This window comes from Hordeum vulgare, chromosome 2H (assembly GCF_904849725.1).
Source record: "Hordeum vulgare subsp. vulgare chromosome 2H, MorexV3_pseudomolecules_assembly, whole genome shotgun sequence".
In the NCBI taxonomy this organism is placed as follows: Eukaryota; Viridiplantae; Streptophyta; class Magnoliopsida; order Poales; family Poaceae; genus Hordeum; species Hordeum vulgare.
In genome coordinates, this window is record NC_058519.1 from 521,241,045 (window position 1) to 521,254,759 (window position 13,715).

The 13,715-nt window shown below is 45.8% G+C and overlaps 1 protein-coding gene and 1 non-coding gene across 2 annotated transcripts; one reads left to right on the plus strand and one right to left on the minus strand.

The window, feature by feature from the left end:
• The first annotated feature begins 278 nt into the window (after positions 1–278).
• Positions 279–418, plus strand: LOC123433736. The gene has a single exon (XR_006625062.1). It is a non-coding gene; the product is annotated as a small nucleolar RNA Z247 (small nucleolar RNA).
• Positions 419–5,160: 4,742 nt separating this feature from the next.
• On the minus strand, positions 5,161–12,319 carry LOC123426979. Its single transcript, XM_045110900.1, has 4 exons — positions 12,032–12,319; positions 10,969–11,221; positions 8,265–9,384; positions 5,161–7,837 (listed from the first exon to the last, which is right to left on the minus strand). Exons 2-4 carry the CDS (start codon positions 11,127–11,129, stop codon positions 5,468–5,470), a joined length of 3,651 nt encoding a protein of 1,216 aa, XP_044966835.1. The 5' UTR covers positions 11,130–11,221; positions 12,032–12,319; the 3' UTR covers positions 5,161–5,467.
• Between the last annotated feature and the right edge of the window lie 1,396 nt (positions 12,320–13,715).

A 13,715-nucleotide genomic window follows, 5' to 3' on the forward strand; every position in this document is an offset into this window, starting at 1 on the left:
CATCCCAAACCCCCTTCATCTGATTTGGATCCGGGAGGATCAGCAGGTACTTGGTTACCTCTTGAATAATCTTTCCAAGGAAGTTCTCGTGTAGGTGACTTCGATCTCCCATGCACACGAACTCTAGACCACGCTGGCGAACATGTTTTCGTCACAGTCGATGTCCCGGTCAACAACATCCGTGCCTCCCTCGCGAACGCACAGAAGGGCAACCAAACTGTTGCAACCTTCTTCGCGCATATACGCTCCCTGGCTGATGAGCTGGCTTCTGCCGGCAAGCCACTCGATGACGACGAGGTAATCTCCTACATCGTGGCTGGCCTCGACATGGAGTACCAGCCTCTCGTCTCCTCCCTCGACGCACGCGTCGAACCTGTCACCCTTGATGAACCGTTTTCTCAGATGATCAACTTCGGTCAAAGGGTGGCACTCTTCCAAGGCGCAAACTCCGGCGGGTTCAAGTCATCGGCTAATGCCGCCACGCGCGGTCGTGGTGGTCGTGGCCGCGGAACAAACCGCGGCAAAGGGAACTACAACAACAACTCACGTGGTGACCGCAGTGGACTCCGGCAGCAATGGTGGTCGGCCCTCCTCCACCAACAATAGGGCCGCCAAAACTCCTCCTCCAACAAACGATCAGATGCTCTCAAGTGTCAGATCTGTGGCAAACTTGGCAACTCGGCCAAGGATTGCTGGTATCTCTTCGACGACGATGGTGATTCCTCCCAGGACAAGAAGATGGCCGGAGCTGCTGATGGCTCCTATGGAGTAGACACAAACTGATACGTGGACAGTGGAGCCACGAACCACATCACCGGCGAACTTGAGAAGGTGACCATGCGGGAGAAGTACCGCGGCAAAGACAACATCCGTACTTCTAGTGGAGAAGGTATGGAGATTTGTCATGTTGGTCATTCAATTATTAGAACTCCCCATAGAAAAATTCACCTACGAAAAATCCTGCATGTTCCTAGTGCTTCCAAAAATATGCTCTTTGTTCATCGCATTGTCATTAATAACCATGTCTTTCTTGAGTTTCACCCTTTCTTCTTTTCGATCAAGGATCAGGTAACGAAGAAGGTGCTCTATCGACGTAGATGCGTCCGTGGGCTTTACCCACTCATTCCGGAGATTAGAAGATTCAATAAACAAGTTTTCAGTGCCACCAAACTAACCTCTTCACGATGGCACGATAGGCTAGGTCATGCAATTTTTTCTTTAGTTGAACGATTGCTTAGAAAGAATAAACTCCAATATGCTGGAGAGCATAATGTTGAAACAGTTTGTGATTCATGTTAGAAAGCTAAGAGTCATCAGTTGCCCTATTCAGTTTCTACCAGCATCTCTACAAAACCTTTGCAGCTTGTGTTTTCCGATGTTTGGGGACCTGCTCCCTCATCTGTTGATAGACATTCCTACTACGTTAGCTTTATTGATGACTACAACAAATACTCTTGGATCTATCTTCTTAAGAAACAATTCGACGTTTTTCAAGTGTTCAAAAACTTCCAAGCACTCGTTGAACGAAAATTTGACACAAAAATCATAGTTGTCCAGTCTGATTGAGGAGGAGAATATGAAAAACTGAACTCCTTCTTTCAGACTCTTGGAGTTTCTCATCATGTGTCATGTCCACATGCCCATGAACAAAATGGGTCTGCTGAGCGCACACATAGACACATTGTTGAAGTTGGCCTAGCTCTCCTAGCCCGAGCCTCCATGCCCCTCAAATTTTGGGATGAGGCCTTTCTCACTGCAGTTCATCTCATAAATATATTACCTAGCCGTGTTATCCACAATGAAACACCCACTGAAAAGCTGCTTCACACCAAACCAGATTACACCTCTCTTCGTGTGTTTGGTTGTGCCTGTTGGCCCAACCTTAGGCCATACGACAACCGCAAACTCATGTCTCAGTCAAAGCAATGCGTCTTCATTGGCTATAGCCCTCTTCATAAAGGAGTCAAGTATCTCGACGTCTCCACTGGTCGAGTCTATATCTCTCGTGATGTTATATTTGATGAGACCAAGTTCCCCTTTGGTGATCTCCACCCTAATGCCGGAGCTCTTCTTCGCCAAGAAATCTTACTCCTACCGTCTCATCTTACCGGAGTTGATTGTGGGGAGGTTAATAATTGTAATGATCATATGTTGACTAATCCTCACAGCCTGCATGAGTCTTATGATGATGCAGATACTCCAGGTGGAGCAGAAACGCTGGAAAATGATGCAGAAAACGCACAAAACAAGCAACATTTTATGTGTCAGCCTCAAGGGAGCATATCCCCCTCGGGATCTTTGTTGCAGCAGAACAACAGCTAATTTGCACCGGGATTCGAGCCGCTACAACGCGGTAGAACTGCAGAAACCGCGTCGGCCTCCAGGCGCAACGACGACGAACCTGCAACTGTCACGCGTCCGGCCGCAAACCGCTGGCCCGAAGGCGGGCCCCACATCTACACGCGACGCCAAAGACGGTGCGTGGTCTTGCGCTGGCACGCAATCTGCAGCAGATTCACCTGGTCGGTTGACCGGGGAGCGAGACGTTGCTGCTGCGATTGCTGCTGCAGGATCCTCCGCTGCTGCCGGAGCGGGATCTTCTACAACGTCTTCATTAGCTCTGCATCAACCAGAAGCCACAGAAGATGATCCCGTTGCAGACGCTGGATTCTCTACGCCAATCCCCACTCTGCCGCCGCCACGTACACGTCTTCAATCACGGGTAATTCCACATATCAATTACAAAACCAAGTTTGGCCTTGCTTGCTCTTCAGGAGAACCAAGCACCCTTGATGAAGCCCTAGGTGATGCAAAGTGGAAGAAGGCTATGGAGGAAGAGTCTGATGCGCTTAAAAAACAAAACTTGGCACTTGGTCCCTCCATCACGAGGTAAAAATCTAATTGACTGCAAATGGGTTTTCAGAATTAAAAGAAAATCTGATGGATCTATAGATCATTATAAAGCTAGACTTGTTGCAAAAGGTTTCAAGCAAAGGTATGGCATAGATTATGAAGACACCTTTAGTCCAGTTGTAAAAGCTGCCACTATTCGTCTTATGCTATCTATTGTTGTTTTCAGGGGATGGAGTCTGAGACAACTAGATGTACAGAATGTGTTCCTTCATGGCGTTCCGAAAGAGGAAGTATATATGAAACAACCACCTGGGTTCGTCATCAAAAACTCACCTAAACATGTGTGCAAACTTGATAAACACTTTATGGATTGAAACAGGCACCTAAGGCGTGGTACTCACGCCTTAGCCAAAAATTGCAAGTACCTGGGTTCATCCCTTCAAAATCTGACACATATCTATTTATCTATAATAAGTCAAATGCATCCATATTTGTACTTATTTATGTTGATGATATCATTGTCACAAGTTCATCTGATGAGGTTGTGACAGGGCTCTTAAAGGATTTAAGTGCTGAATTTGCTCTCAAGGATTTGGGTGACCTGCATTTCTTTCTTGGTATTGAAGTAAAGGAGTTTGGAGATGGCCTTCATTTATCTCGGGAAAAATATGCAGTTGATCTGGAAGGGTTGGTTTGCAAGGATGTAAACCATCACCAACTCCTTTGTCTAGCTCATAAAAACTATCTCTGTTAGAAGGGGATCCCTTGAATCAAGAGGATAGTACCAGGTACAAAAGCCTGGTAGGAGCCCTTCAATACCTCACATTGACAAGGCATGATCTTTCTTTTGTTGTCAATAAAGTATGTCAGTTTCTTTATGCACCTACTACTCTTCATTGGATTGCTGCCAAGCGTATAGTGAGATATGTGAAACATACTATGAAGCTTGGTCTTACTTTCACTAAGTCTACATCTACTCTTGTCAGTGCTTTCTCTGACTCTGACTGGGCAGGATGCTTAGATGACAGAAAGTCCACTGATGGATTTGCAGTATTTTATGGTCCAAACCTTATATCATGGTGTGCAAAGAAACAAGCAACTGTATCAAGGTCAAATACAGAGGCTGAGTATAAGGCATTAGCAAATGCTACAACAGAGATTATTTGGACGCACTCCATGTTGAGAGAACTTGGTGTAAAATGCACTCAAGCCCCTTGTTTATGGTGTCACAATCGTGGGGCTACTTATTTGTCTACAAACCCTGTCTTCCATGCAAGAACAAAGCATATTAAGATAGATAGATTTTCACTTTATCAGAGAACGAGTTGCAAACAGGCAATTGGACATTCGACTCATACACTCAAGAGACCAGGTTGCAGATGGTTTACAAAGGCATTGCCTATCAGAAATCTTGAAAAGTTCAAACGTCACCTTAACCTACGCAGTTGTGATTGGTTTACAAAGGCATTGCCTACCAGAAATCTTGAAAAGTTCAAACGTCACCTTAACCTACGCAGTTGTGATTAAGGAAGGGTGTTAAACGTACCTATCCTCCAGCATCCTATGGCAGTTGGAGCTAGTCTTGTACCGCAAGTTAGATTAGGAGAGATTCTTGGGGTTTATCTCTATCCATGTAACTTAAATATATTTATCCTAGTCTATCTCTTGTTTAACAAAATTGTAATCCCAACTACTTGTACGCTATCAGGGAAGTCGCGACCCTGTTATATAAACACGAAGCCGTCGGCCTGAGAGGGTACGACGTTCCTAGCCTTTCTCACACATATTTGTCCAGTACCGTTGGAGATGCTCCAAAAACCATCTCCTACACACTACATGGAAGGATCTGACAAACGCCTCTATCAACTGTATCGTACATACATAAAAGATTCAGCAAACACATAAAAAGGGGGTGTTTCATTGTCACGGCCATTCTTCGCTGCAAGTTTGATGCCCTGGTACATCGAACAAAGAAGACGACCGGTAAGATTTTTGGTCTAATTTTGCCTTTTTATGAATCATTTTGTGTAAAGTTATCTCTCCTTTGAACCAACTATTGTTTATCTTAATAAATATCAGATATAAGACATCCAGAGAGCAAGATCTGGGGACACACCACCCTTCACACGTCTGATTTGGCCTCAGAGAGGACATCAGGAGCTACTCCGAATTAACCCATAAACTGGATAATACAGTTGTGCAAATTGCTTTGTTATTCTCTGCGTAAGCGCATTAGTTCATTATGCTATCCTGGCAACATATACTGCATTTGCACGGAGCAGACTGGAAGGTAAGGCCAAAAAGAAAGAAGAGAAAAACTTGCCAGTAATTGTAATATTATTGGCTTATTTGATAAATAGTGAAATGTATGCTTGATCACTATTGGAAAAATACCATTCTATAATGTGCTGCAACTTTGCAGAATGTAATTAAAACACTTTGAAGGCAAATATGTGTGTACCTGAGAAGACAACTAAAGAAAGCAAATCTATGTGGAAAAAAAATCCTGTTGAGAGTCAGACATCTTAAGCCAGGTTCATCACTGATCCCAGTATTTTAGACCCATCACAAATCTCATTTTCAAGTTCTCTTGGTCATTTGGGTTACTGAGTAGTCACCGTAAATCCTGCGAATAGTAAACATGCGGGTTTATGTAACCTTGTGGAGGCTGGACACGAGACGGGGTGAGATGTAAGGATTGGCTATATCTGACTTGCTGCCTTTGAGCACCAACCATGGGGAAAGCAGGCATGGATCCAGCAAAATTCTCCCTTGGCAAAATTTGCATCGGCGGTGGATGGCAGTAAAATGGCCTGAGCCCAAAATTGCTTGGGGCAGAGATTGATGCTTGATAGGTTCCAGTGGGAGGATGCATACTGACTTGTGGCTCACTTCTGCATTCAGGAGGATCATCATTAATCATGATAACCTCTTTCATCATGTAGGTAGGGTGATGCATGACTGGAGCAGGGTTTCTGTATGGTTTCTGCAGAGAATGATGATTAGATTGCACCATGAAACCACCATGCATTGGAGGCCCAACAAAGTTGCCAGCTTGAACACTTGGAAGAGGAATCTGGTGACTCCTTACTGATTGAGTTCTGTCGATAAATGCAGAATGACTATGTTGGTAGCCTGGAGGCACGAAACTAGCAGGTGGCATGTAATTCCCTCTCAGCATGTAGTCTGGCTTTGGAGCTTGGGGACGCCCACTCTCCTGGCTGTTCATCACCATCAAGTTCTTGCCCATCAGTCTCAACATAGGACTTGGCGGCGATGGAAGCTGAGTTTGCAATGATGGTCTGATACAATCTGTCGCATAAGACGGGGAGCTCATCGAAGATTCAGTTAAAACTTTGCCAGTTAATGGCTCACCATGTGAATTTAAGTAAGGGTTTGAATTTGTGTCTGTTCTTTGGTATGTGCTGAAAGATGATGATGTCCGTAAACCCATGTGCAATTGTGGAACTTGTTTTCTAGCAAAAGTGTCTGATCTGGCTGTTGAACTTTCATGGTCTAAGTGAGGCTCCCTGGAGATGCTCTCACGACAAGAGCAGCAATACAACTTCTCCTTAGCCAACTGTTCACCTTCTCTTGCCGGAGGCATCGACTTCGTCTCTTGATTTGAGCTTCCAGACATGCTCTTTTCAACTGTCCTAACATTTACGGTCGATGGGCCTGGTTCTGACTCCTCAATTCTTGAATCATTCAAAGCAACTGGAGAAGACATAGTTGAGGCAACCGAAATAGGAGAGTCTGACGAGTCCCTGCCAAATGCCAAAAAAACATGATTTTGGTTGGAGTCTTCTCTGTTTGACGTTATTGACGAGTTATCCCGAGGAGTTGATTGCTTAGTTGAAGCTAGATCTACTTGAGATTCCTCCATCTCATTATTGGTAACAATGTTTGACACGTGAGTATGATGTGTTGATTGCTTAGTGGAGCATTGATCCTGCATTGATGAACTTCCTTTGGCCACAGTTTTGCTATTTTCAAGACTCAATGAACCACTACTTATTGCACTGCAACAGTCCTCATGAGTATTTCTGGAGACCGAGGTATATTGCATTTGAGCTGCATGTTCTTCACCTTCATAATCCATATGTGTACTTGTTGTTTGTTGTGTCACATCATGCTGATGTTCCCCTTGACCCAATACCGGCATGTCAGTTCCATAAGAGATATCATTATCTGTGGTATCTTCTTGGGTATGCTTTACAACCTTCTCGGATGTGCCATTATTAGTAACACTGGACGTATTGTTTACATGTCTGTGATCAAGTTCATGCTCTTGAGCAAAATCATTGACTAGCCCATTAATAGAAGGTGAAAAGTCACGCTTACGAGTCCTCGATAGAGATCTGTGTTTTCTTAACACCTTAGAAGTACACACTGTCCTTTTTGAGTCATTGCTCAGACCTCTAATGGAAACAGACAGACGAGCTTCAGAGCTTTTTGTCGAGGTGGAATTCCCCACTGTATCATATTTATCAGACTTAGAAGCTTCTCTTCTTCTAATCTCCTTGATTTTTCTCTTCGCGAGAGTAGCAGCTGATCTAGGTACTTTTGGGCAGGCACTACTGGATGAAGGATTTTCTGATGACCATCTCGGGATTGATCTGAATAATCTTGAAGAACCCTTTTCCTGATCATCATTTTCATTGACTTCCAAAGTGGTGGCTGTTTCTTCTGTTGACTGTGAAGAAAATGCCTCAGTATAACTTTCCGTAATTTGAGGATCATCAAAGCCACCAATCATGCGGCTCCTAGCCAATTTCACTGTTCCTGCGTTCATGTGGTCTGACGATGTATTATTAGACTTTCTGCTCAAATTGTTAGTGATAGCCGAGCGTTTGGAGCACACCCATTGCCTTATAGTTTCCGAACGACCACAATTGCTGCTTTCTGTAGGTTTCTGCTTATGCATGGTCAGCTCCTCCTCAGAGGTCTCATCATGGATATCTCCATCTGGGTATAATTCAACCTGGACATGTATCAAAGGAATAAAATGAACGGAAATATTATTGAATAAAATAGACTGGAGAGGAAGCTAACATCATATGTGATTTGGTAGATAAATTCAGTAACATAAATAAAAATTTCACCAACCAACATGGCATCTGTAAAAAGAAAATGATTCATGAACTAAATTAACCCACAGAGAATACATTTTGAATACTACTGTGACATTTCAAACTTCTCACAGAATCAAAGAGCTCAAATAAAATTAGCAAGCACGCCAATCCACATAATCTGAACCATAATCTAAGAGGTTTAACTAATTATGAGTCATGTGCGTGAACTCCAAGGAACCAAAATGGTTTAGGTCTAACAATAAGGCTATGTAAGCTAAACACAAAACATACTTAAATTACAGTAAAATAACGCATCAAAGTAACTAAATTGTATACCTGTGATTTCAAATGGTTTAGTCGGTTGCACTTCTTTCCATGTACCTTCAACTTTTTATTCCTAAATGATTTAGATTCCAAGGATGTCTTTTTCATCAATATACTCTTTCCAGTCTGGTGCTTTTGAACTCGCTTTAAACCAAGTGCATTCCCCAAGACCAAAGGTGCACCATTAGGCTTGGATAAAATTCTGATTTTTATGCCATTTGAATCAACATAGACATCACTATCTCTTTCACTATCTTTTGCTTCAGATGGTACCACTCGTGGGCTTCGGTTCTTAGTGCAAACCTCCTTGTTCACAGTTGGCACAGGCAATTCGATAGCCCAGTTAGTGCCATTCCTCCGATCAAGGTCATCAAGAGTGTATGGAAGGGCTGTCTTGTAAATGTCCACCATCAGTTGCATCTTCCTCTGCTTCACTTTTGGCTTCACAATAATCGTCTCTACGACTGGCTCGGCATTAGAAACAGCATAAAGGCACTGATCTATGTGTGCATTCAAAGTGGTATTCGATGGAGATGAGAAGACTTTGCATACAGGACAGGTATTTGAAGCCTTTGGATTCGAAACCGAGCTAGAGTTGTTTGATAAATCTTTTCTCTGACGGATATCTGTCATAGAGCCTGACTTGACTAGCAACTTGCCCTTCTTCTCTGAAGTCTCACGTGATGAACCAAGACTTTTCACTTGACAATAGGGTCGAGCAACCTCTGTCCGTGAACTTCTTTTGCTGCAAATATTATCTTCCTGATATGCTTGTATAGCCTCACTAGTATGGCCTGGTTCATTTACATTTCCACCTTGGTCAGTAGCAGTCTTCCCTTGGAGTGACTCGTCTGCTGATTGACATGACTGGAGGTTGATACCAGTTGTATTCACATTTGTCAAACCAGCTTCTCTAGCTTTTACCAAATCAACAAAAGCATCTGCTTCTGGGCACACAGCAGGCTGCTCAGAGTCTACGCAAGTATAGAAAGACCTTGATCGGAGCAAATCTGGAGGCTCGAATGGAGGCAGTAAATCTTTAACTCCACGCTTCAAGCAAAGTTCCAGCGACTGCGGGTGGAAAGGCCAACTTCTCTTGATGCCTTTACTCCTCGAATCAAAAACATAATCTCTGGGAAGATAAAACAGACGCATTAGCATAAAAAAAATACTGAAAACATGTCCTTCGAATGATTTGGATGAAAAACAAATTTCAATAAATTTTGTTCAAATGATTCGGATTAAAATTGAATTTATGTTTAAGATGAATTAATGACCAAGTAAGCCAACCTGAACTATAATACAAATTTCAAAGTGTCACGGTCGCAAGGGAATTTATCTTTCTTTAACAACACAGCCGCACCTTCCTCTTTAGAATACCGTAAACACTGAAACACTTGGAACGAGGTGGTGGGTGTTTAGACACTGCGACTTCGGAAGAAAAAAGATAAGACTATACAGAGCCTGACAGAAGAGGCAAGTCCAAGAGTCCCCACCCATTTCTCACATGGACGCTGGCTATCCCACAAGAATCCCACTACCGCTATCAGCTCGCTCTAAAATAAAACCAGCTGTGTTCCTTTGTGGCGTGTTCGCCATTGGCACTTGCCCATAGCCGCATGCGAGGAGACAGACCAGATTGCAATCTTTCATCACACCGCACATGCAAATGAGCAACATACCAGAAAATGGCACGTAGTCTCCAAGGTGTTTTTGCAGAAACTACTTGTCATTAGGGATGCCCAGTGGCGGAGTCAGCTTGTCGGGCCGGGGCAAGGTCTGATAGTTGCACTCTCGGTGAAAGAATGCCCATAAGAACTGACGTTCAAACCCTCACGCAGTGATTATACTAATGGAGACTCCTCCGGTGGAGCAGCTGCACAAGCTGGCCGTACTGTGGCTCCGTCACACGGGATGGCTTTTCGCACATCCACCGTTGGGATCTGCTCCTGCCTGAACAACCAGCTGAAGAACCAGCAATTCTACGGCACCCACACTTCCCAAACAAGATTCAAGAATGGGTGTCTTATTACGCTCTCAAAATACGTCATATACATTAATTTGCCATCACATTTAATAGAATCCACCACACCGCATCCAATAGGCTAACCCAGTTCTTGCTTTTACCCCCACACTACTAACCAGAAGCACTGACACTTCTTCTCCAGTAAATCATATATGCCACGTATAGTATCCAAACGGCTTCAGTAATGGTCAGCTGGACTATGTCAAAAGGAAGAAAAACGAGAGGAAAACATCAACAAGGAACTACAATCACCCTATCTATTTACAGCATAACATCACTAAGTAGGAAAAAAGATAAGAAGAAAGAAATAAAAGGAAACGTTAGCTGCAAACAGCTGTCAAATTAGATTCCTGGAACAAGGAATCCCTTTTGCATGTTTCAGTTTCTTGGATCCTTTCCCCCCACACCCACAGCCAACAGCCTCATCCCATAGCCAGTCAGACACCCACCACAACAACACAGATTAACCCCATGAAAGCAACAGTGCACGCCCAATCATCGATTCCACCCCTCAAAGCTGCACCCAATAATTAATCCGTGCCTTTGGAAAGACGCAAATCAACCATTTTAAGAAGATGATAAACGGAAAGACGCAAATCAACCATTTTAAGAAGATAATAAACCCCGAGCTGCTAAACCATATCAGAAGGTACTAAACCAGTAATCAGAAAGGTCCCTCTTATTTCTCACCTTATGGAGAAGGTGGGGCACGGTGGGACAAGATCCACAGGACCTTGGCCTGCCGACTCCGGCAAGTCGGCGGCGTGGAACGTCCCTGGATCAGCACCCACAACCCGGACCACAGACTGGGAGGAGCACGAGGGGCCTGAAGGATGATCACTTGGTAGCATCGATCTGGTGAATGTAACGAGGTAGTAAGTTCACCCGGTGGAAAGCAAGAACCTTTGCTTCCTTGGCTGCCCCCAACTACCTCATCAGGCACCTGCAAACAGAAACCAAGACCCATGTTATTTCATGTCCACCCATCAGACGAGCTCTTCTTGGGGAATCTATCGTGTCATTTTATGTGGAAGGGAGATGCAGGAGTGATTGGAGTGGAGAGGGGAAGAGAAGGGGAGGAATGGAAGACGGGTTGCTCTTAGATTAGTCGAAGACGAAACCACATGAAATATCAGTAGTCCCAAGCACAAGTGGGTTGGTGGGCAAATCAAGAAGTGGATTAGTGGGAAGCTTACACAGATCACACAGCTCCTGCAAGGATTCGCACAAAGCAGTATGAGGTAACAAGAGATGAACAGTTGCTAAGCACATGAGGTTAGCTTATCTGGTACTGCTTGGTTGATGGGGAAATAAATAGACAGAAAAATGGAGAAAGGGAGGGGGGAGGGGTAGTTTAACCAGGGAACATATGTGGTGGGAAATCAACACAAGGATTTTGCTGCATAATCTCGGCCTCTCTCTGGCCCAAAAGGGGATTTTTTTTTTCCTTCAGCCTGTGAAAATAAAGTAGCGCTACCTAGCTAGCAAAGCACAAAATTAGAAAGAAAGGGCATAATCTGCACCAAATCTACGAAAGGCGAGCAGGAAGCAGACCAAGAATCTTCTCCGTGTGGTTAATTATCAAGACCAACATGGGCATCAAAGGAGAAATAGCTAAGATCCAGCATGAACAGCGCGAGAAGAAGGAAATTATCCAAAAGGAGATCCACACACAGTCCACGCCCTTACCGTCGCAAGAGAAGAAGAAAGAGGAGAGCTGCACAGGGGGTGAGAGGCAGGAAAAGGAACTCACGGGTCGATCCAAGCGGAGAAATCTCAAGAACAGGCTAGCAAATCACGGCAAGATAGAGGAAAGTCCTCGCCTCTGCTCCTCAAGCCGCGCACGCGCGCCCGCGCCCTGACAGATCCACCCGGTGCCGGGACGCCGGGGCGAGCTGGGGAGGAGTGTGGAGCTCACTGGCTCAGTATGGGTGGGGGATTTCGATTTGGAAGGGAGAGGGGGACGAGACGAGAGAAGGGGGAGGGGGAGGGGAGAAGCGTGCGGAGTCAGACTACCACCTAATCTATCTCGCCTTCTCTCTCCTGGTTAGTAGTTCCACTCAGCGATAGTATATGCTTTTCTCTTTGACATTTCCACCCAGCAATGGTGGAGTGAGTAAAATTAGCGGTGATGTGAAAGGAAAAGGAAGAGAAGGAAACACCAACCACTCGCACACCGGAGGCATCTGGTTCTCAGCCAACCTAAATGAGGGGTCTACCACTAGACACTGGTAACTGCAGCTCCACGGAGATACGTACAACGTATACATGGGAGAAAATGAGCGAGAGAGCGCATATCATTTTTACCGTATAAGAGCAACTAGAACCGGTCGATCCGAACGGACTGTGATTTTGTTTGTTTTTTGTTCGTTCGGGTCGGTCTGCCGGACACGAACGTTCGTTTCTGTGTTTGGCTCGACGTATGCGTCCAACGCTGCCCCGATCTATTTTGACGGCGCATGAAAAAAATTCAAACATTTTTCAAAAATAAAAATAAACATTAATTAAATATTAAAGTCGGTCATGAAATCCGGCGAGAGTCCACGGGTCCCCATTATATTAATTAAACATTAAAAAACCTAAATTATGCGGCTGCCCTAGGTGTCCTCGTCGTCGACGTCGGGGACGGTGAGGTCAACCAGCATCGGCGCAGGGCCGGTCTAAGGGAACGCCGTGTTCCAGAGCGTCGCTGCCCGCGCCTCCCTCGTATGTCCCGCCGGTGTGGGTTGTGTTGGTGGCGGTGGCAGTGTAGCACGGGCGCGCTCCTCCTCCTTCATCTCCAGCCATTCCTCCTCTGCCTCCCACTCCAGCTTCATCTGTCGTGCGCCGTCGGCACGCTCCTCCGCCAGGTGCAACGCCCTCCAGTACTGGAGGTAGAAGGCCTCCTGTTGTGGTGTCGCGCTCAACCAGATGGGCGGCGCGCTGACCCACTCGCGGAGGCAGCCAGTCCACTGGTAGACCTCCAGCTGCGGCTCGCTCTTCGACGGAGGCGGCACGTCGACGGCGGCGGCGGCGGACAGCGAGATGGTCGATGGCCTCCGCGAGTTGTGCCTCGTATGTCGCATCCTCCTCCTCGGCCTTGTGCCGCTCTTCCTCCTCGCTATCGAGGAGCACGGCTGCGAGCGCCGCCTGATAGGCGGCTTCCGCCTCTTGGTCCTCGTCGTGAACAACTGGCTGGGGCGGCGGAGGGTCTGGTTGCACATCGCGCACACCGCGTCGGCGCTGCTCCTCATACTCGAACGCGAACCAGACCTCCCGGTGGGGAGAGTCGGCCACGTAGATGGGGTTGAGCCGCTGCTCCGGCATCAGCTGCCGCCGCCGGCGACTCACCTCCTCCGCGTACGTCCGCGCCAACCGTAGCACGGCCGGCACCGGGATCCTCTTCAGATCCAGATGCCAGTCGTGCGGAGGGTCATGTACAGGTACAGCAGCGAGAT

Coding starts and splice junctions, on each gene's coding strand:
- LOC123426979 (XM_045110900.1), bottom strand. CDS start 11,129: ATGCTACCAAGTGATCATCCTTCAGGCCCCTCGTGCTCCTCCCAGTCT. Junction 9,385..10,968: donor TGCCCCACCTTCTCCATAAG/GTGAGAAATAAG, acceptor TTATCTTCCCAG/AGATTATGTTTTTGATTCGA. Junction 7,838..8,264: donor TAAACCATTTGAAATCACAG/GTATACAATTTA, acceptor ATACATGTCCAG/GTTGAATTATACCCAGATGG.